General features: G+C 45.4%; 1 protein-coding gene across 3 annotated transcripts in view; it reads right to left on the bottom strand.

Moving 5' to 3' along the window:
- The window catches only part of SLX4 (SLX4 structure-specific endonuclease subunit), a 590413-nt gene that overhangs the window by 282051 nt on the left and 283734 nt on the right, over positions 1 to 24628 (bottom strand). For all 3 annotated transcript variants that reach the window (XM_086941400.1, XM_086941399.1, XM_086941398.1), the window contains exon 8: positions 12794 to 13085. In XM_086941400.1, coding sequence (XP_086797526.1) covers positions 12794 to 13085 — 292 coding nt within the window. The remainder of the gene's footprint in view (positions 1 to 12793; positions 13086 to 24628) is intronic.

Genomic DNA, 24628 nt, shown 5'->3' with positions numbered 1-24628 from the left:
TCAGGAATACCCAAGGAGGCAGCATAATGAAGTGGACAAATGACTGGCAACACCAGTTGTGCTTGAAGAGACGGGGTGGGTCTGCCACATCTAATATTAAATATGATGGAAAGGGTTAGTTAAGGGGAAGTGAGACTGTGGAGGATTTTCAAAAAGACATTGAAAGCACAACAAGTTAGTGTGTCTTAAACAGACAGAGGGGAGGTTTAGAGACGCCAGAGTAGCAGATAAAGCTGAGAAGCAAGAACAGCCATCTCGTGATGTCACAGTCATGTCAGCACTTAAGAGCATAAGAAATATTTAACAGAGGGTTACATTTTGATAAAAGAAGGGAAATGGTCTGATTGAGGTGAAAGACTGACGCTACTTTTGAGAGGAAACGGGGATGAAATTTCATAGCAACCTTATTTTTATGGAAAAGTTGTTTACAGTTAATTAAAGCAAAGTGCCTGAATCTCACTACCCTGCTGGAGAAGAGATGGCCACAAAGAAAACTGCTGTCCAAAATAAATACTGCAAGGTAGCTTTATGAATTGGCTTAAATGGAGGGTACATTCATTTCAAGAGAACTATATTAGGCTTTCATGAAGAAGAGGATCTCCTAACTGAGGGAAAGCTTCCTTAAATCCTTTCTAGAAACTTCTTTGTCAAAGCAATCTGAGCGAACAGGTTTGTGCTGAAACATATCTAGAAGCAGTAATGGCTGCAAGAAGTACTGACTATTTTATAGAGGAAAACGGCCAGTTAAGAGAAGGTAAGGGAGTAACCACCTCCTGGCTTGTGGTTCCTGATATTCTTCTGAATGCACCAGATACAGAACCTCTTCCATTTGAAAGTGTAGGACACCACAGTGGGCGGATGTCTAGCCTCCTACAAAATGTTCATACATTCTTGTGGACAATTTAAGTGTCTGCATTGCAAGAAGTCAGGTTGCCAGGATGAGCGATGGAAGGATGGGACACAAGAGCAGATCCTCAAACATGAATAGGAGATCCACTTTACATGGCAGCCTTTACTGTGGACCCTCCAAGAGGTCTGCAAGGTCCGCAAACACCACTGATGCGTCCATCGCATGACTATAAGATCAATCGGGCCTTGTCTCTTATCAACAAATGGGATCAGGGGCATGGGCCTTACCAACAAATGGAGTCAGGGGCATCAGTGGGAATGTGTAAACAAAGTTCCTCGACCAGCTTATCTAAAGGGCATTCCCCAATTTGCCCAGTTGGTAAAACCCAAAAGTGTAGTTTGCACATTGTTTTGTTTTCTGCATTTGCAAACAGTGTATCTATCTAGGAAAATCCATATTCACAGATGATGTATAGCATTTCTTTATGTAATGCCCACTTGTGGTTCTCTTGAAAAACCCTGCTGTGAGTTTTCCTTTAAGTTTTGAACTACCGGGAGATTGCCAAGGATATCCACAACATGCCAATCAATCAGTTACTTCTAGATATTTTGAATTTTGAGAAGCACAACTGTTAAGTTCCTCTTTACATTTTCAGATAATGAACTTCATTGTGTTGTCTGTCTGAATTAACAGTGTGTGAGATTTGACTTCTGGAAGGAAAGACTTGAGAATGGGGTAGACTGCTCCCATTTCTTGGAGGTGATTATGATATGACTTTTCTTCCTTCTGCCCATGTGTGCTCCCCATCCCAGAAGGGAGCCATCAGTCACTAAAGTCTGAGAAAATGGACATCTTTAATATCATCCAACTATCACCAACAAGAAAGATTGAATTACAGCTTCTGAGGGAGTTAGTTTGTCCTTGCCTACGAATTGAACCACTAATCTTATAAACACAATTGCAATGATGTTATCTGCAGATATGCTCATGGTAGGACGGTGCAAGATACATTGGACTCCAGCAGAGAAATGATCTGATGGGCTATAATATACAACTTCTTCAGTCATATGTAACAATTCAATGGGAGAAGTAAGTCTCTCCTCCTATCAATACACTTCTGCCACCCCAATATCCAGGTGCCCTCCCAGATAATGGATGGATTGAACGGGAAACAATCTTCATTTTGCGAGATTTATTGTTAGGCCTGGGTGCTGTAAAATGAACATCATCATTTTACAGCAGCAACACGCTTTTACAGATCTTGTAACTTTGGTACATTATGGCACGCTTTTCATCCAGTTTTCTTTTTGCAGCCTACACTTGTGGTGAGCAGCTTTAACAGTATAGATTCACATGCTTGAAATTCCCAATCATCAAGGTGGGAGTCCCATGGTAATTATAAATAGTGCAATGCATTATACAGCAATGACATGGTAGACCAAGTTGCATACCTTTAGGTAGAACCAAACTTCAGCCAACAAGAAAGCAGCTTCTGAATCATCCTTCTCCTCCAGAGCCCCACACCTCAGATTTCAGAGCATGATAGTACATATATAAATATAGTAGGCAATCAATGTAAAACATCTGGAAAGGGGTGGTGGGAAGGATGCATGCGAATATATGAAATATATCAATACTAGACAACCACAGTGTACAGGGAAGCAACTTGTTTTTTCCTTCTGCATTGCATTTTTTATAGCTTCACAAGCTTGAATCCGAATTGTAAGCAGTAACAAACTTGATCCAAAACAGATAACCTACAAAGGTGGGAAATATACCATGAGTTATAATTTACATAAGAAAATAAAATAATAATAAAATAATAAGTCAAGATAGTAACTCACCTCATTGAAATAAGTTAAGGACTGCTTGACCCACTGCTGTATCTTGGTTGGTAGTGCCATCTAGACAGTAGTCTAGTGAAGGTATGCTTATTTGTCCGTGTGGCTGCCCTGCATATATGTAAGGTAATGATACTCTGGCAAAAAGTGCTGTGGAGATTGCCAGATTTCTTGTCGAATGAGGACATACTTCAGTTGTGAGCGGTCTTCCTACTTTTTCATGTCAAAAAGCTATGGCTGCTAAAGGCCATCTGGCTATGCTACTTCAAGGCTTGACCTTTTCTTGAAGGTGCGAAAATGACTAGAGGTTGATCAGGTTTTCTAAAGGTTTTAGTCCATTTTATATAACATTTCAAACACCTTTTAACATCCAGAGAATTCTGCTTCGTTTGATGGGTTCTGGAAGAATGCAGTTAAAACAATAGGTTGATTGAGGTGAAAATCTGTTGGTACTTTAGGGATGAAATGAGGATTAGTCCACAAAATAACCCTGCTTTCTTTCTATTACAGGTAAAGCCTTTGTATTGTAAACACCAGCATTTTGCAGAATATTCTTAGCTGATGTCAGAGTTATGAGAAGAGCCATCTTCCATGAAAGATACTTGATGTGGGCCTTGTGTATACACTGAAAGGGTCCTCACATTAACTGTCAGAACTGTGCTTAGCTGCTGGGCCATTGCCAATATTTTTTTTGCAGGTCGTAACCTCTAAACAACCCTCTTAATAATTGTTTTACGAGGTTGTCTGACCATAAACACTTTCGATTCCAAAATCTCCTGAATCTCGATATTGCTGCGAGATGAGCCCTGATCGAGCAAGGCAATAGGTCAGAGTGAGCTAAGCCGAGTAGGTATGGTAATACCTCTGCTTAAGTTGAGGAAAAAGGGAAACAATTATTTGAAGAACACCAACAGCAAAATCTAAGCCATTTTACTTTTTATGATCTGTTTGTAGATGTGGCTCTTGCTTTAGCTGGAATGTCTCTGCACTGTTTTAAGACATTCAATTGATGGGACTCGTAACCAGGAGCCAGGCAGCAAATTTAGCGATTCTGTATTCAGATTAATCTCCAGGCCTTTTTTCATGGCCATTTTTCAACTCCTGGGACTGGTTTGAGTGGAATGTGATGTTGTTCCGACATGAGGATAAGTTCTGTGTACCAAAACTGTATTGGCCACGCTGGAGCTATTAGAATAATTTGACATGATTCCTGCTTTAACCCCTTGCCCGCGGCCGGAATTCCGCTCCTGCGCGGCACATTCCGATCGAGGGCGTGGTCATGACGGCTGGGAGCCGTCATCAGCACACGAGCACTGTGTGCCATGACGGCTCCCAGCCGTCATCAGCATGAAAGGGGTTAACTTGTTGAGGATCTGAGGAATCAAAGGAAGTGGCAGAAAGGCCTACATAAATATTTCTGTCCTTGCAATCTTAAAAGTGTTTCCCCAAGAGCCCTTGTGTAGAAACCTACTTATATAGTATTGGCATTTCCGATTGAATGGAGTAGCAAATAGGTCTCTAAGGTTGGAGTTCCCCACTGGCTGAATATCTTTCAAAAGGGGTGTTTGTGACCTCTCCCATTCGTGGCTTTCTATTGAAGATCTGTTAAGATTATCTGCCCACCGGTTGTCAGTGCACTGCACATGGTCTACCCTCAGGGAAATTTTGTGGTGCAAACACCAATTCCAAATGTCTTGTGCTTCCCTGGAGAATAGTTGTGATCTTGTTCCTCCTTGCTTGTGTAAGTAAAACTGTGTGGTTGTGTTGTCCTTTCAGACCAGCACTGCAGATCCTAATTCATTCTTGGAAGAAAAATGCGAAGCCATAGGCCACACCATGGATGTCGTCATGTAGTTTGGTGGCTTGGTGAGACAAGTTAACCCCATGGACATGAAATCTTTTTTCATCCGCCATTTTATATCTACTACCATTTCCGGTGTTATGCTGATAATGCTTTTGCAAAGTCTCCTGTTTCCTTTGTATTTCTATTTGTTTTTGGAGTGGTCTCATGAACAGGATAGTTGGGAATCAATAAAATGCAAGATTAAATTATTGCCCCAGGAATGATTTGTACTGACTGACTGAAATTGTCTTTTTTCTTGAGAGGGCAAAAGCTAGCATTATCATCTTGTTAACCCTCCCCTTTCCTGAAAAGGCCTTACAGACTCTTGTGACCAGAACTGATCCAAGGAATGTAATTTGTGAACTCGGAATAAGAAAGGATTTTTTTCTGTTTAATTGGAGACCAAAGTTCTCGAAAATTTGAAGGCATGCCTTTGTGGAACATACTAAGCTTGGAACGAAGTAGCTTTTATTAGCCAGTCGACCAAATATGTGAATATTTGATGTAAATTTCTTCTCTTATTGGCTGCAATTGGCGCCATACACTTGGTAAGAATTCTTGGGGCATATTTTTATCCGAAATGGAGTACTCTGAATTAGTAGTGACATCCAGGCACCCCGAATCTGAGTTACCAGTAGTTTTTGGCAAAGATGTGGACATGGAACGAAGCATCCTGGAGATCTAGTGATTTCATATGATCCACTGGTTTTATCGCCTGTATGATATTCTGCAGGTGCCCATTCGAAACAATACATTTTGAAGTATTTGTTGAGCTGTCTCAGATCCAATACTTGTTTCCACTTCCCATTCTTTTTCTTTAGTAGGAAGAAGTTGGAGTAGAAATCTGTTTTTCTGTGCGCTTGTATGACGCATTCAATTTCGCCCTCGAGTATAAACAACTTGATTTCCTCTTTTACCAGAAGTAGGTGTTGATGTGACCTCCTGCAAGGTGGATTTCGAGGAGGGTTCTGAGTACATTCTACGGTGTGAACATGCTGGATAATGTCCAACAGCCAGCAAACCAAAGAGATGAATCTCTGATTTTTGTAAAAGTTGTAGAGTGTCTCTCTCATAGTCAACGGAACTGCCTGAAAAGAGGCGACTGATGTCATAGCATTGTCACTGTCATCTGGGGTACTCATGTCTCCGTCCTGCACCAGCCAATTTCCTTTTGTTAGGCTGTCTGGAGAAAGCTGGTGGTGGTTAATATTGCAGAGTAAGTTGATGGCGATATCCCGGTTGAGGGTGAGCATAAGGCTGATATATGTTGGATTGGTAGCCCCTCTGAAGGGGAATTGACTTTTACCCCTAGGACCACGAAATGTCGGACACCGGCATTGTTAGAGGAATCCAAAAAATCCTGCTTTTTCCGTAGCAGGTTTTATCAATTAGGGCGCAACATCTATACGCTTCCTGAATAAAGCCTCTCTGTTATAAGGTATAATCAAAATCCCTGACTTTACCGCTGGGCAAATCAAGGCTGCCTTCTACCCGTGTATGCGTCCTAAGACTGCTGCTCCAGCTTTTTTCCTAAAGCCAGTCAAGGCTACGTCCATTGGTATGTCAATAATTTCTAAGGATGTTTTCTCTCCATTCTGAAAATGGATTTTGCTTTTTGTTTTTTGTTCTCAGTCAGATAATCAATAAATGGTGTTAAATCTGACCACATCTGGCGATATATCTGCCCAATATAGCTAATGCATTGGACATTCTTATGGTCATAGATTCCATGGCGGAAAATAGTTCACCAATTTTACCTGATCTTCTACCTTCCTTATTGGGAAGAGATCAACATGGTGTTGTAAGATTTTTAGATCTTTGCTGCGCCGCCTGCATAATTACGTAATCCGGCTTTGGATGTCCTATTAGACAAGTTGGAGAGTTGTCAGAGGCCTTGTATTTCTCATCTAGTGTAGGTATTACTATTGTCACAGTAGCAAGATTTTCATGATCTTAACACCTTGTGCTCAGATATAAACTATGGATATAGAGCGCACTGAAATCCTTGCTATTGCCTTGAAACACATAGGAAACAATTGGTTTGTTGTATAGGTACTGACAGATCAAACGTTTTAACAGCCCTTTCTAAGAGAGCGTGAAAGCCCACTAAGTCATTGAGCTGTGAACTGGAGGCTGGAGGGCTGTGAACTGGCGGCAATGGAGGGGCCAATATTGGTGCAACATAATCATCCCATTCGCTTCTCATTTTGTAGCCTGGTCATGAACCATTTCGACACCTTCATGCTCGTCATCACCTTGAACCACCTAATCATTGTGAATAGTAATTAGATCTAATTGCCTTGGTTGGGGAATAACTTGTTGCTGTGTAGCAGGGCTCTTTTCATGTGCTATTAGCCTGGGGGAATACAATGGAATACCAGCTGAGGAGATTAGTGTTTGGCACTTCTTGTTGGGGTGGAGTTACCCTTTATGGGAGTTTTTTATAATAATCGTTAATCATCTGACAAGATCTGTGAACAGAGCAATAGGAGCATGCACCATTGGTTCTTGAAATGACTGCTCCTAAAATGCTTTGTAGTAAGGATACTCCTCATTGAACTACTCATAGGATCTTCCTTTGTCTTGGCGTCTGTCTCTAAAGGAGAATTCACCAGGCAAGTAAGTAGTTTTGTCTTTTTCATATTGCTCATTCGTCTCCTAGCATTTTACACGTAACTGCAACAGGCTACTTGCAGCCCCAAAAGTTCTGTCATCCTCATCCATACTTACCATTTCCGTGGAAGAGGTGTGGAGCAGCGACCAGGGTTCCTGACTCCGGACCATGGGGTTCACGGTTTGATCCCCGGTGCCGGCGGCAGGTTAGCCTAGCACCATGTGACTCTGGGCAATAGCTCGCTTAATCTTCCGGACGGCCCCAGCCCCGGGACACCTCTCCGGAGGTAGCTGTGCTCTTTACAAATGCTGGTATTTAATTTACTTCAGAAGGCTGACTGGTAGTAAAGTTAAAACCATATTTGGCAAGGTCTGATATAATCTTATTAAAGCATCAGTAATAGCCGTCAATGGTGCTGGCTTTGATGGTGAAGCTTGTGTTTAAAAAATCCAGTGTTGCAGTCGTCATTGGTGTAATCGTAAATGCAGTTGCCGACAAAGGCGCCGACGGGAAATCCGTTGACGGTGTCAATGATACGGGAAATCCGTTGACGGTGTCAATGATGGAACAGCAGACGCTGGTCTCGACGACGGAGCAGCTGTCGATGGTCTCGATTAAGGAGCAGCTGTCTACGGACTCGCTGATGATGAAGACTGTCAATACTAATCTTGATGACAAATAGGCTGTAGATACCGTGGTGGTGGTGGTGGTCATCAACAGTTTTGCCATTGACACGTGATCTGTGAGGAGGATCTCAGGTAGGTTTTTTAATATCTGCAAACGCTAAGGCAGTTTAAAAAAGAGGAGAAGGTATTGACCTTGTTGTCTTTGATTTAGATGACCCCAGAGGTGTCGTATTCCTCAACTTTAGCTGATCCGGGCTCTTGTGAGCCATTCCTTTTTTCTTTCCCTTTTGATAATTTCTTTGGTGGCTTCTCACCAAACTCCTTTACAAATCTCTAGTTGAAGTTAGTGATCCTCGTTCTCCAGACACTGGAGTTTCTGTATATTTTTTCTTTTGTAGCTACAACGGAGGTCTTACTTCTCTGTGTTTCAGTGTCTTAGCAGGGAAAGATCTGTAATATTTACAGTCTTTATGTTTATTATCAGGATATAAACAATAAATACAATACTGTTGACAGATGCTTAGAAAATAACCTCACCTTGTCACAAGGCTTACAGGGCCTAACTAAGCTCTTATTGGATCCCTTGGACATGTTGATTTTATGACAGAATAAGGTACAGACAGAGTTCGATCTTCTGTCTGATGGGAGTGTTGTTCAACTGAAGGTCAAATGAGAGCAAAGTAACCACTTTCCAGGAGAATTGCAAAAAGCTCAGGGAGACTCCCTTACACAGGATGTGTTGTTAGAAATCTGAGGTGTGATGGTCTGAAGAGGAAGGATGATTCAAAAGCTGCTCTCTGACGGCTGAAGTTTGGGCCTACATAAAACTATGTGACTTGGTCTACATTGTCACTGGTTTAAGCTTTACAGTATAATGCTTTGTACTGTTTATCATAATTACCGTGGGACTACCACCTTGACTACAAAAAAGATTCAAGCATGTAAACCTACGAAAGACTCAATACTAGAAAAGAGATGATTATCAATCTAGTAATCGCAGGTCCTGTGAATACAAACACTTAGGGCCCTTCAAGGATTCAGGCTATGCAGTCTCTCCTCTTTCGTGGGAACAGGTGGTAGGTAGAATGTCAGAAGAAGGATGGTCTGACCTATGTGTAATGGGGTGACCATAATCAGCAGTAAAGAAACTTTGATTGTAAGAACCACTTTCTCCGGACAAAATTTGGGGCAAGGAAGACAAACCGACAATGCCTGCAGCTTGCAAACACGCTGAGGGGAGGTACTGTAGTAAGGACGTGGGGAAACCCAGTATACCCTTGGAGGCTTGGGCAGAGTCAACAGTATCAAGTAAAAGTGCCTACAAGGAATTTTATTTAGACAGAGCAATTCTTTTCCACAAATTCCACAGATTAATTATCAATAAATTCTGTGAATCTATATGTATTTCTTCACAGATACAGGCAATAAATGCACAATAAATTTAGTCAAAAACAACAAACACAAGGATATCTTTTGAAAAATGTATTATCTTTTTTTAGCCTTCAAAATTTATAGGGTACATTCAACACTCAGGTTGATTCAAATGCATACAAATGAAAAAAGGCACATCTTATTTTAACCTATATTTCATACCTCGAAGCACCAAGACAAAATAGGAACAACACCCAGAAAAATAAACTTGGTCAAGGGGCAGATAACATCACATCCACCACCTCAGCAGGTGGATTAAATGGATTTTTGAGTCAACACTATGCCTCCTCCACAGCAAGAAGAGGTCCACCCTAAAAGGTAGTACAAGATGAGGGCACAAGGACAGGTGGAGCAGATCTGAATACTGCACCCTTTGTGGCCAGAGTAGCACAATAATATCTACTGCATGGGATCCTGGCACATTTTTCTCAGTAACAGAGGAATCAATGGGAAGGGAAAAAAGCAGAGTGGGGACAGAAATCCCACCTCAGATGAAATGTGTCTCCAAAGGCTCCTTTCAACAGGAACTGTAGGGGGCAGAACTGCAGGCAGTACGTAAATGGAGGATTGTGATAAAGGACGAAGAAAGACTGAATTACCTTCGAGTGCAAACACAACTGGAGATTGACAAGATGGACCCCACTGTAACTGTCAGCCCTCACTATCTCCTCCCCAGGCTCCCTGTACTGCTATGAGAGATGTCTAGGGAGCTCTTGCATCCACTCCCACTGTGCCTGGTCATCATGTGACATGAGTGCCACCGAAATGGCTATTTGCCAATGAGTTGCCGTTCCCACTGTCACTATTTTGCCTGCTCTATTTCCTTCCTTTCCTAATCTGGTGAAGGAGCATTGCCAGTGGCATGGGCAGAGTTGCGCCAGCCAGCAGTGTGCAGCTACAGGGAGTTGGGTGAACTGGCCCTTAATATATACTGAGTAAGAGTTTACATTTATTATCTCCCTTGGAGTCACTACCCTAACCAGGACAGGCTTTTGGAATCTGTTGGGAGCACATTTTAGCATGCCCTTGAGCATGGGAAGGAATTGGACCGTGCGCTCAGATTTGAAAAGTGTCTCTAAAATAAAGTCCTCCTCCTCGGCGACATGTTAACCTTGTAAAAGGCTGCAGCCCTCTGAATAACCTTAAGATAAGCTCTGGAGTCATCAGGGATGAGGCTCAAACTTGGTAATGTTCTAGATCGGAGTCACCTGGAGGACTGACATTGTAATCATCACAGGGATTGTCAGCAGGCACTTTGCCTGACGAAGGCCATAGGGGCTAGCTGGCTCTGAATACAAAAGAGGGGGTCCCTTTGGTGAACTTGGGTGGAAGCAGATGATGAGTTGTGCATAAGCATGGTGGTGGCAGGGGTGAGGAGGTGGTGGCGGATGTGAACTGTGTGACAAAGGATGTGGACTGATGGCCCTGTCCTTGCACTTCCTCAGAGCAGGGAAGCCTAAGAGGGCTCTAATTCGAAGGACTGTCTCCTCTTTCGTGGAAAATATTTAGGAGACGGCAGTGGAGGCAGTTTCGCTGTGATTTTGCATGTGACTGGGAGGATAAATAGGAGCTTTTGTTTGGTGTCAAGGTTCTGTTGGTGCCTCTCCAAGATCGGAGCCCCGACATCCTCATCTCTAGGCATCGATGTAGGTCTCTAGGTTGGATTCACCCTTGGCGTTAGCGTATCAGCACCAATGGAGTCATTGGGCTCAATGCTTTTTAAGTGGAAGCCTGCCAGGCTGTGAATTCTTTGCCACTACAAACTAGTGCCCAAAGGTGGTGCCGCCCTTGGCTTGCTTTGTCTTGGTATACATGCTTGGGGTTTGACACCCGACTCCATCGACAGCGGTGCTCTGCCTCGGTGTGGAACTTTTTATGGGTCCCTCAAGGACTTAGGATATACGTGTAGCCTTAGGTGTGATCTTAATGTGAGGGTGAGTGTTGGAGCCAGTTCAATGTCCTCTATCTGTTGGTTATCAGACTCGCTCAACAACACAGAATGTGCTCCAGACATGACGATTCCGGAGCCCACTCTGTGGATGGATGAACCCCATGGGGGAAAAGCAATCTAACCTGGCATTGGTGTCCATGCGCATTGTGCACCAACAAAAGGACTCGCATCATATCTTGTGTCTCAAGAGACTTCTTCTGCCAAAAACAATCTGCAAGAGCCCGAGCCTATCCCAAGATGGCAGGAGTATTCTAAACATGTATATCTACAGCCACACATGCTATGAACATATAAGTTCTCATAGATCCCCACAGAATGTAACATTCATATTGCATTATTGATACTGTTTTAGCATACATCTCTTTGAAGATATACCCCAATGACTGGTGGTAATATCAGAAATAACATAATTCTACCGGCTACAGTGGTTAGAGTATTTGTAGCCGCTTTATATTTGTTGTCCCATATAGCATTCAGTGCAAAGGTAATCGCAAAATACTTCTACACTAAAATTCTGTTTATTTTCTTATGTCTTCTCTTCTTTGATATGTTCTGCTACGGGAGCTTTTCCAGCTACAATTCTCCTTTGCAGTTCCTGCCTTCTTTGATCTTCTTGCCTCTTTTCCAGAATTTCCTAAGGCTACCACCAGTTTCCTATGTTCCCCTATATTACCTGATTTTAGGATTTCTCAATCTATTTAGCAGTTAGTCCCTTCCATTTAAAAAAAATCTGTACCAGTTACAACACACCAGGTGCAACACATCTCTTCTGGCAGATTTGTACTTTTAGCAGCCTTCTTTCCTCTGAAGTTTCTGCTTTCTGTCTGCTACTCTCGATCAATGGCAGTTGTCTTTCTCCAATATGGGCCAACTTCCCCTTGAGTTTGTAGTTTTTTATAAGTTCAACTCAGATGTTCCTATTTTCTATTTCTGTTCACCTCTTTTACTGAATGTGTTCTTCTAGCTCTTTTAAAGAAGCACTTTCTGGATTCCCTGAACACTCATCATTCCCTACCCTGTATGTTACTCGGTCCGTCTTTTTTCAGCTGGCTCCTATCAGCATTCCACACCTTTCAAAGCATCCCTCTTATGCCAGCTGTTCTTCCTCACTCTGCCTTTAGTCTTTACCTCTTCTTCATCTGTATTTCTCATCTTCCCTTGTTCTACTCAGTGGTTCCTCCTATTTAACCTATTTTTTTCAGTTTTTCCATTTACAACCATAACATTCATATACCAAATGGATCAACTTACTTGCAAAAGATAAGAAAAGTAGTCACTTGTCGTGATCCGAACCATCTGTCCTGGGGAAGGCCTACATCGCACACCAGTGCCTACTTAACCTAAATTTATTTGCTGTGTATTTCCAGCTGGCTGCCCAATTTGAGAGTAGCTGCTGTTCTCTTACCCTCGTTTCCTTTTCAGTTCTTCAACACATCCTCCTAACTGTGTTAGTCTCTTATATGCTATCCTCACTGAGCTGGTCCAGTCCAATGGTTTATTCATTACAAGGTCTGATTTTCCCTGAACACCCTTATTTCTGCTGGTACAGTCCTATTTCTTCTCCATTAAATTCTCTGTATCACCACAGCCTGCCACCAATAACCTCTACAAAATTACGTAAGCAGGGTAAACCGTACCTGAAAACTCTATTATTGGGCTCTGTTCAGCAGCCAACTTCCACTGAGTGAGAGTAATGCCTTCCCCTGCTAGCTCCATCAGATCCTGCAGAGCTTCCTGGTCCCTCTGGCTGCAAGATGAGACACCATAATGTTGATTCAGCTTTGCTACAGCATTGACTCGCAGCTCTTTCTCATCAGTTGTGCCTTTGACAACAACTTGGGCAACAGGATTGTTCGGCGGATGTGCTTGAACATACGCCCGTTGATCATCACATGTTACAAGTGGCAAAACTGTGTGCTTCTTCTGGTTCTAAAGAGATTTCAAATAAGAAATATCTGATAAATAGAAGGTAGGATGTGAAATTGAGAAGTGTGTGATTAGCTGTGCATTTGAAATAATTGTTTTTTGTAGTACTATACTTTGTGACTTTAGGAAATGTGAAAAGTATCACCTACTTTATAATCAAATCTTTTAAAATCTAAACCTGGGAAAGGGAAGGCAAAAAAACCTACATTCTTTACCTACAAGTGATTTCAGTAACTACGAAATTTTGGTTACTAGAACAAAAAATGTAATTGAGCTGGAGATCAATATCCAATGTCTCCTGCTAACCCTGCATGTCATACATAAATAAATACATAAAGTGTGAATTTAATAACTTTTAAGGTTTTGTCTAATAAACGTCACCAGTTTTTTAATGACTGTTTTATTTTACTCCATTAACACAGTGAGGTGTATTGATTTTCCTTGTCTTGTGTCCTCGTCATCAAGTTTTACTTTTTGTTTCATAATAAAACAATCATATTATGAAGACTTCCAATTGATGATATAGGATATTCTTTAAAACAAAATTTATTTACTACGAAAATACCCAATTTGAAGACTGATTCAAATTGTGAAAAAGCATAAAGAGAAGTTTGCAATGCACAGCAAATAAAAATGCTGACTGTGAAATAAAACACTGGTCCAAGGGTGCAGACTTATTAAAAAAACATTACTTATATTAGTTCCAAAACGCAATTTATGAGAAGATCATCACACATTAATTATATCAGAATATTTGCCTAATCTACGCATAGTGATGTCGAAGACACATAATCAATTTTTTCCACACATGCTGGTTCTATACTCGTTTACATCCAAAATGGAGGTAGGGGTGGAGCTGCCCACAATATTTCTAGGCATAATGTCTCCATAGGTACAAGCCTCAAAAAATGAAAAGGGGACTGGAGCGGTCTTATCTTGAATATGGTGGACATGGATTTCATTTTTGGGGGGGAAGGCTCAGTGAATAGATAATCATTCTAAAACAAAGACTAAAACAGCTAAGGGTGCAGTAGAAGGCCACTTTCCAATGGGTAGGTTCTCGATAAGTAAGAAAACATCATGGCTAAAATCTGATATGCCATCTTTAGTTGGTTTTATATCTCAGAGCCCTTGTGATGTTCAAAGCTGGTAATTCCTCCTGTCTTTGAAGTGGTTTGCCAAGAGAGAAAAGGGAAGATTATTCTTCAAACATGTGTAGACATGAACAGCTCTTAAAGCTTGTATTCCAATTACCAATTCTTCATTTGAAACCCCAAACTAGATGCCAGAGGGTGTGTGTTGCTTACTTGCCTTTCTAATTTGACAGCAACTAAAATTGATATCTTTCAAGTAAAAATGTATGTCACTTGTTGCTAATGACTCAAAGTATGTTATTGCCAATAAAGCCCAAAAACAAGCTGCACTTGCAACGCCTAGACGTCCTTAGGCAGAATATAAATAATCATTTCACTTCACTATCAATAAAGATCGCTCACACTACGAAAACAGTGTGGATGATCATGAACATGTCAGAATCATATTTGTGTGGTTTTTTTATGCTCCAAAGATAGCAAAATAGATTCTACCAGGTTCTGTCTTATTGGTTTCAAGCTGAAAATAAGTTTTAGCAACATTAGTTGAAAATAAAAGACAGGGAATGAGAGAAGGTTATTATTCCTCTCCAGTATCAAATAAGAAAAATTGCCACATTGGTTGAAAATATTAGCTTCAAGGTGCTTCAGGTGCAATTGTGTTAATCTGCCTTTTTCACAACTGTTTGAGAATGTCTGCACCAGTTAGACTAAGGAACAATTCTCCAAATGATATGCCACTTGCTACTGCGAAACAGCACAAGCAGGTTCGCTCATACGCATGTGTCATCAGCCATCCCTGCCTGTTTCCTACACTTTTTAATGGCATGTATGGTTGGAGCATGTGTGAAGCCTTTTTTTTGTGGGCTGTAGAGCAGTCAATGATTAGTGGAACAATGCCCAATGAGGATACTGTTATTTAACACCGTTTTTTTTTAAGAGGTTCAAGTACTAATACACTCTCATATGATAAACAAATTATTTATTTTGTATGCTAATCAAGAAGTAGCAAGGGGCAGAAGTCCAATGTTAATCCAGGAGACAGTGATACTTTTTTCTGGAAAGTAGGGGAGTGAAAATTAGGAGACAAAGACAACTGAGAAGTCTTACAACTTTCTGGAGTTTAGATATGACCCAAAATATACTAAAATCTAAGGGCCCGATTACGAGTGAAGGCGTTATTTATCGCTCCTGATAAATAATGATACCACAAGGTACGTTATTTATTGGGTGCAATACATAACACCTATTACGAGTTCATGGGGGGTTTAACACAACTAAATTTAATTAATGTGGTGTTATTAAACGCATCCAATGGTTATGTGTTAAATACTTTCAAACTGGAAATTCCGACCCAGGCATTAACCGGAGTTCACACATGGATCGGAATATTACGAGCAACTCATAATCAGGCACTTAGTCACTGTTCTCACAATGGAAGTCTGCGTCTCAAACTGTTGAGCTAGATGAAGCGAGACACAGTACTGCGCAATGTTGCTCCCAAAGAGCTGTATTAAGTAGAAAGGAGCACATCATCTGGTCTCTGGTAGAGCCAACTGGCAGGGAAAAGCACTACTCACAAGTAAACGTAGTTATCAATCACTGGTATCTTTAACCAGCGAACAGGTTTGAATTACTCCCTAACGAACAAGTTACTTACCTTCGGTAACGATATATCTGTAAGAAACATTAGTTAGTGTTAGATTCCTTACCTTAGAATATCCCCAGGCGTCAGTCTGGATCCGGAAACTTTTGCGTAGCAGTACCCCTGCGCGTCGGTAGGCGTCATCTGCAGGCGTCCCCTGCGGCTCCGCGTCCGTCGTTGGCGTCGTGCGCCGTGATGACGTCGCTGGAGTATATAGACGCCGCCTCCGCGCTCCGACGTCAGTTCTTTGTACACAGCTTTTCCGCGCCAGAACACGCAGAGCCATGTGAGAACCAACACTGGTGCCATTTGAAACTAGGGCCCTGAAAGGGATGTCCTTAACCCTAGGTATCAGTTCGCAGAACGGGGAGGATGGGTGGGATGGGTGGGTACGGTAAGGAATCTAACACTAACTAATGTTTCTTACAGATATATCGTTACCGAAGGTAAGTAACTTGTTCATCTGAAAGAAACACGTTAGTATTAGATTCCTTACCTTAGAATAGATACCCCAGCAATACCAACCCCGGTGGTGGGTCTGCGAACCAATACATTCCTACACCAGAAAGTCCTGGAGGACAGAACGGCCAAAGAAGCCATCCCTCCGGACTTGACTGTCCAGGCAGTAGTGCCTCGCAAAGGTGTGCAGCGAGGCCCACGTAGCCGCCTGGCAAATGTCCTGCAAGGGGACTCCCCGGCCCAGGGCAGTAGTAGCCGCCGTGGCCCGAGTGGAATGGGCCCTCAGCCCAACAGGAGGCTCCTTCCGAGCCAAAGAGTAGCACGCTTTGATGCACAGAACGACCCACCGAGAGATGGTCCGTTTATGTACCGCCCGTCCCTTCTTCGCACCCACGTAGCCAACAAACAGTTGGTCATCCACCCGGAACTGGCGTGTGCGATCCATATAAAATGAAAGCGCACGTTTTGGGTCCAGACGATGGAGCCGCTCTTCATCCTTTGAAGGATGCGGAGGCGGGAAGAAGGAGGGGAGGGTGATGGACTGCCCGATGTGAAAAGCAGAAACTACTTTGGGCAGGAAAGAAGGTCTAGTCCTTAGAACCACCTTGTCAGGATGAATGGACAGGAAAGGAGGTTGGACAGAAAGAGCCTGGAGCTCACTCACTCTCCTGGCAGAGGTGATGGCAACCAGGAAAGCCGTCTTTAAAGTCAGGAGACGGAGAGGACAAGAATGAAGGGGCTCAAAGGGAGCACACATCAAAAAGGTTAGAACCAGGTTCAAGTCCCACTGAGGCATCACAAACGGAACAGGTGGATACATGTGTGTGATGCCCTTCAAGAATCTCGTTACAATTGGGGACTTGAACAAAGAAGGCTGATCAGGAAGCCTTAGAAAGGCTGAAAGGGCCGAAAGGTAGCCCTTGATAGTGCCCAGAGCAGAGCCCTGCTGGGCAAGAGAGAGAAGAAAAAGAAGAACCTCGGAAAGAGGGGCAGAAAGAGGGTCCACAGCCTTTGCTGTGCACCATGCCACAAATCTGTTCCACCGACAGGCGTATACCGACTTTGTGGAGGGACGCCTGGCTGCCAGAATTACATCACAGACTTCAGGAGGCAAGTCAAATGGCCTCAACTGCCGCCGCTCAATCTCCAAGCATGGAGGTGGAGACTGGACAGGTTCGGGTGGAGGACCGTCCCCTGCTGCTGCGACAGAAGGTCCTCCTGAGGGGCAGGCGGATCGGGGGACCGACTGACATGCTGAGTAGCTCGGGATACCAGTACCTTCGAGCCCAGTCCGGAGCCACAAGGATAACTTGGGCCCGGCCGCGCCTGATCTTCTTCAGCACTCTGGGCAGAAGTGGTATAGGCGGAAAGGCGTATAACAGACCGCAACTCCACTCGCGCCGAAAGGCGTCGCCGTGCGAGTGCCGTCTTGGAAACTCCAACGCGCAGAACTGATGACATTGCGCGTTCTCTTCTGTGGCGAATAGATCTAACCACGGCTCTCCCCACTGCTGAAAGAGGCCTTGCGCCACGTCCGAGTTCAGACGCCATTCGTGATCCATCGAGCACCGACGGCTGAGTTCGTCCGCCCTGGCGTTCAGAGAACCTGCCAGGTGTTGAACCGTCAAAGTCACGCCCTGACGTTCCAGCCACTGCCAGAGGCGCAGAGCCTCCTGGTAAAGGGTCCACGACCCCACCCCGCCCTGTTTGTTGCAGTACCACATGGCGGTGGTGTTGTCTGTGAACACCTGCACCACACTCCCGTTGACAAAGGGGAGGAATGCCTTCAGTGCTAGACGAATCGCCCGTACCTCCAACAGGTTGATATGGAGCCGGGACTCCGCCGGAGACCAGATGCCTCTGATCTCCGCCTCTCCCAAGTGGCCTCCCCAGCCCTGGAGGGACGCGTCCGTCACGACAACGTGCTCCGGTTGGGGAAGGGAGAGGGATCTGCCTCTGACCCAATCGCGGTCCGTAAGCCACCACTGCAGTTGTCTCGCAGTGCCCTCCGAGATCAAGACGTGGTCGGACAAGTTGCCCTGATGCTGGGCCCACTGAAACTTCAGGTCCCACTGCAGAGCCCGCATCCGCCACCTGGCGTGATGCACCAGAAGGATGCAGGAAGCCATCAGCCCCAGCAGCCGCAGCGTCAACCTGACCGAAACCCGGGATAGCGGCTGAAAGATGGGAATCAAAGCCTGTATATCCCGGACCCGCCGTTCCGGAGGATAACCCCGAAACTGCGCCGAGTCCAGAACCGCTCCGATGAAAAGGAGCTTTTGAGAGGGACACAGGTGTGATTTCGGCACATTGATGGAGAACCCCAGGTCGTGCAAGAGGTCTGCCGTCATCTGAAGGCGGTGGACGACTGTCTGGGGCGAGCCCGCCTTCAACAACCAGTCGTCTAGGTAGGGGAAGACTGAAACCCCTAACCTGCGCAGATGGGCTGCGACCACCGCCAACACCTTTGTGATCACCCGTGGGGCGCTGGTAAGGCCGAAGGGGAGCACGATAAACTGAAAGTGCTCCTGGCCTACCGTGAACCGCAGGTAACGCCGGTGGGCCGGCAGGACGGGGATGTGAAAATACGCATCCTGCAAGTCCAACGCTACCATCCAGTCTTGCGGGTCTAGAGCAGCCAAGACCTGAGCTAATGTCAACATCTTGAACTTCTCCTTCCGGAGGAAGCCGTTGACGTTCCGTAGATCCAAGATAGGACGTAGGCCCCCTTTGTCCTTCTTGGGCACCAGAAAGTAGTGGGAATAGCAACCACGCCCTACTTCTGGCCCAGGAACGCGCTCGATGGCCCCCTTGGCCAAGAGGGCCGTAACTTCCTCCTGCAGAAGTGTCAAGTGGTCCCCCGACACACTGTGGTTCTGCGGTGGCATGGCTGGAGGATTGGTCTCGAAGGGGAGGGAGTAGTCCTTCGGACGAGTTGCAGCACCCACCTGTCCGATGTGATTGTGCGCCAGCGGGCGTGGTGATGGCGAACCCTGCCACCCACTGGCGTCACATGGGCCTGAAAGCACGGACTAGGAGGATTTGGAGGCAGATGCTGCGGGGGGAGGTGTGGCCTGACCCCGCCGTTGACCCCGACCGCCTCCACGGCGGTTTCCACGGCCGCCACCACGTTGGAAAGATTGTTGCGGCGCGTGGCTGGCAGCACGTGTGGGGACGCCCCTTCCTTGGCCACGAAAGGAGCGAAACGAACCCGTTTGCTGGCGCTGGGTGAGAGACCCATGGACTTGGCCGTGACCCTGGAGTCCTTGAAGCGTTCCAGCGCGTGGTCCGCCTTGTCACCAAACAGGCGACAGCCATCAAACGGCATGTCCATCAAGGCATTCTGGACATCAGCCGAAAAGTTGGCGGATCTCAGCCAGGCGTGGCGACGAATCGCCACCATCGTGGACATCGCTCTGCCCAGCGAGTCGGTCGTATCAAGACCACACCGTATGGAATATTTTGCTGCATCTCGGCCCTCAGCCACAGCCTTGCCGAGCTTCGCCCGCACCTCCAAGGGGCATTCTGGCAGCAGGTCCGCGACCGTATCCCACACAGAGTGGGTGTAACGGCCCAAGAGGCAAGCAGTGTTGCAAGACCGCAGTCCCAAACTCAGGGACGAGAAGACCTTCTTGCCATACTGGTCATACCTCTTAGATTCCCGGTCGGGCGGGGCCGACGGGAATGCGGTCTGGGAAGTCGAGGCCTGGATCACCAGACTCTCAGGGGTGGGATGGGTGGACAGGAACTTGGGGTCGTCCGGACAAGGACGGTGGCGTCTGGCCACGTTCCGATCAACAGGCGAACCTGAAGAGGGCCTGGACCACGTGCCCAACAGAACGTCTGACAAGGCTTCGTTAAACGGCAGCAGTGGCTCCTGTGGGCATGACTGCGGTTTGAAGACCTCAGTGAGGATGTTAGGCCTCACGGCCGCGACGGGGAGCTCAAGGTGTAAGGCCTTGGCAGCCCTCATCAACACCACTGAATAAGCAGCTCCCTCCTCCGATGCCACGGAAGGAGGAGAGACAAAGCCAGGGTTAGGGGAGTCGTCCAGACCACTGGCATCACCCAAATCACCTGTCCAGTCCACGTCGTACTGACACACATGTGACAGAGGGTCCTCAGACCCCTCCCAGCCCTCTCCGTACTCTACATCATCTCCATATTCGGAGTCAACAATGTAGACCGGCTCCTCGGGGTTCACAGGCCCCATCGGCGTCGAGCCCGGCGTCGAGCGACGTCGGTCCGACTCCGCGTCCGGATTCGGGGAGGGCATGAGGACGACGCCGCCCGGAGCCAGCACAGGAGAACCGGCGCCGCGCGGAGATGGCGTCGGGGGTAACCCCGATGGAATCGGCGCCGGAGAGGCCGGCAGACCAGCCGGCGTCGACCCCGAAGGCCCTTGCGGCGCCGGGGTCGGAGCCGTCGGCGGCACCGGGGCCGGAGCACCCGATGGCGTCGAGTCAGGGACACCCGAACCGCCAGGGCCCCCAGACGGTAGCACTGGGCCCGAAGGCGCCGTAGGCCCCGTCTGAGAAGCGAGCGCCCTCATGGCCATGAGGAACGCCTCGATCTCCTCAGGCGTCGCACCTTGCCCAGGGACCGGAGGGTATGGAGCAGGCCGCGCCGGCGACTCTCGCGGAGCCGCGGGGTTGGGGTCACCCGAACCCCCGGCCGCGTCGTGCGAGCGTCGGGGGGAGTCGGGGGTACGATGACGACGCCCCGACTTCTTGTGTTTCTTACCTGAAGAGCCCGACGAATGGTGACGACTTCCGGAGCGCCCCGGCGCGGCTCCGTGACCGCTCCCTCGAACGCTACCTGGACCTCCGGCCGGACCGGGACCGCTCTCGACGCGGGGCCGACACCCGGAGCTCGAGTAGCTTGCGGGACCGCTCCCGCCTAGCCTTATTAGTCAGAGCCCGGCAATCGACGCAGGCGTCCACGTCGAGGTCGGGGCCCAGGCACCGGAGGCAGAGTCGGTGATGGTCCGTGACCGACATCGTGCGGTCACAACCGTCACAATTCTTGAAACCGGGCATCCTACCAGGCACCAAAAGAGATATAGAAAGTTAACAAACTTGGTCAAAAGACCGGAGTACTGCTCTTCGGATCTGCGCTTACTGGCGCGGAAAAAAGAAGAACTGACGTCAGCACGCGGAGGCGGCGTCTATATACTCCAGCGACGTCATCACGGCGCACGACGCCAACGACGGACGCGGAGCCGCAGGGGACGCCTGCAGACGATGCCTACCGACGCGCAGGGGTACTTCTACGCAAATGTTTCCGGATCCAGACTGACGCCTGGGGATATTCTAAGGTAAGGAATCCAACACTAACGTGTTTCTTTCAGATCTCAGGTTAAAAACCCTCTGTAATCAATGTGAACATAGAAGTGTACCTTTACATTCAATAATTCAACTCCGCTGTGGACTACATGCAATTAGTCAACCTCATTATGTGACCCGAACGTTGGCTTCTCTGGTGCCAGGCCCTAAAGCTCTTCCCCAAAAGAGCCTTCCAACTGCCATATTTTTGTAGCTCATTATGGTGTACAAGAGGTTAATCTAGAGCCTCATGAAAGAGAAGGTAGTCAAGTCATACGTTAATCTATGAAAGACATCTATGTTGGAGAATAGCAGTTACAGGTAAGCAACTCTTTTCCTTCTACAGCAATGGATCTTTCATAGGTGACCTATGTTTCACTTGTTTGAATCAAGATTAGCAAAGCAGTTATACAATAAATATTGGAAGGTAGCAATGAAGCAAAGCTTATAAGAAATGTTTCTGTAGCACTGCCCTTCCCATCACTGATTAATTTCTCGACAGAATATCGAGGCAGTAATGCTTCATGAAAGCGAGCATTGTTCACTACTATGCAGATTTCTTTAAGTGAAACTACAGCAATGCGGCCAGCTGTGGCTGCCATAATTCCTGCTGAATGTGCCCTAATATTTACAGAAACTGGTTTGTTGATAGAGATGTGTGCCTGTGTTATAAATGACACACTTCATTTAGCTAGAGACTTCTGTTTAATGTCTACCCTTCTTTTAAGGGCTACAAGCTATGAATAAGCAGGTCCAGTAGACTAACATACTTGGTCTTTTGTAGCTACAACTAAACACATCTTTAATGTCCAGAGAATGAACTGTCTTGTTTGCTGCAATGCCAGGATTTGAAAATAATGTTGGTGGAGAGAAATTCTGATTCAAATGGAATCCTGTAAAATCTTTTGATATGAACCTAGGAGATTCATAGCTACAGAATTGAAGAACTGGAAATTTACTTCTAGAATTGGAATTGCACTTCTTTACAAGATCGCCCTGGTAATTCACACCCTCTCTTATCTGATGTTCTTGCTATTAAAAAAAATGTAAATAGATGCGTTGCGCGAAAGATGCTTTATAGATAACCTATGATTTGGCTATAAGGAAGGTCTCATTGGCGCAATTATAATAGAATTGAGCTCCCAAAACAGCAAGAGAAAGGATTTCAAATGTAAACCGTTCATGAAATCCTCAATGAGCCTTGAAAAAAGGAAAGGTGACTTATCTGTTCTTCTGAGGTATCTTGTAGTCGATGTGAGGTGGGCTTTGCTTGAGGCACATCCAAGACCTGATTTGCCTAGTTTCAGGAGGTGAGCTAAAAACTGTACAAGGACAGATCACCAGGATCCAAAATCTGTATTCTTGCCCATAGTGCATTACTTTTCTATTTTAAGGCATATGTCTGGTGCTCTAGCTTCTATAAATATCTGCTTACAACCTTCATGTATGATGAGTTAACCAAGTTCTAAGTCTTGATGAGCCAGGTTGTCAGCCAGAGTGATTGAGGATGGTGGTGCAGTATTTGTCTCTTGATACCAGACAACAATTGCACATCAGGTTTGAAAGGAATCAGTGTTTGAATAGACATGTTCCACAACTCCACGTACTGTTGGTTCTGAGGCCTATTGGAAGCCACTAGAATTACTTAGCACTTCTCTTCTTATCTTGCACACCACCCTTGGTACCAGAGGAATAGGCATAAATGCATACAGAAACTTTCTGACTCCATTCACTGCAAAAGCTACTTGAGATCCCGGCCAGGGCCACCTGCTCACAAACTGTAGTGTTTTTGGCCATTTTGGTCACTTGCAAACATATCCTACTGGATTGTCTTGATGTTTGAAATAGCAGCTCCAATTGCTTTCTGTATATCTCTCATTCTCGGTTGTCTTAGTTCTGTCCTCTGAGTCATTCCTCTAAGTTGTTCTTTATACTCAGAATATAATCTGATGAAAGCTTAAAGTTGTATTTGATAGCCCAGAGCCACAGCTATGAGATTCCTGAGATAACAGGAGAGACCTTGATCTTCCCTGCTTGTGAATATGGTAGTGGTGTTTTCGGTTCACATCATAACTTATGAGTCCCTCCCACTCTGTAAAAGAGCCTCCAAAGCCAGACTGAACACCCTGAGCACATTTGTACATGCGCACCGTAATCGCAAAAAGGAGGCGTCTATTGTCACGTAAACTTGGAGTTTTCCTCTGTTAAAATGTGTCCATCTTCCACTAATATAAACCATGACAAATCCCTCTTCATGTTGGGTGTAACTACAACTATGTTGTCTTCATCTCTGCTTACTTGCTCCCACTACAAAGTTTTGGTTGGATTTGGAAATACATTTTCAATATTGATATCAGCCCCAACTTTGAAAATGTTCTTACTGTTGGTCTGAGCATACACACAAGGTTTCTTCAAAACTGGGTTCCATGTCCAACCAGACCACTGATAAAGTTACTACACAACCCTTGCTACGAATAACAGCCACTACCACTGCTATTCATTGGCGAAAACTCGTGGTGCCGACTTCACCCCAAAAGTACAACTTACCACCATAAAATTAAGGCTCCTACAATATTTTGCAAGAATTATTGACTTAAAATAGGTACCCTCAAGATCTAATAAAGCCAGACAATCTCCTTTCATGAGAAAATAACTATTTTCGGGAGCATGATTACACAAGAACTTTTTCTTTTTTTTAGATATCAGTAGTGTCAGGCGCATAGTAGCTGGTATTGAAAACTACAAGTCATAAAGAGATCCAAGTTTGTTTTTTTAGCCTTATCTTATGCAGCTCTTCAAACTATTCATGAGAAAAGTATCTTGCTAATGCATCACTAAAACTAAGATGAAGGACGGCAGCGGTAAGTGGCGAGTTTGCGCTCTAGTCTTTTTCCTCGGGCCACTCGTCTAACTGTTCATCACTCACGTGCATCTTTGAAACTGTGTACTTCAACAGGAATGCTTAGAGGCCCAGAAAAACTGCTTTCAGTTCCAAGATATTTATTTGACACTGTTTCCTGGGCTGAC

Source organism: Lissotriton vulgaris, chromosome 10 (assembly GCF_964263255.1).
Source record: "Lissotriton vulgaris chromosome 10, aLisVul1.2, whole genome shotgun sequence".
In the NCBI taxonomy this organism is placed as follows: domain Eukaryota; kingdom Metazoa; phylum Chordata; class Amphibia; order Caudata; family Salamandridae; genus Lissotriton; species Lissotriton vulgaris.
Note: the sequence above shows the minus strand (reverse complement) of the source record. Positions and strands in the feature narration are given on the sequence as shown.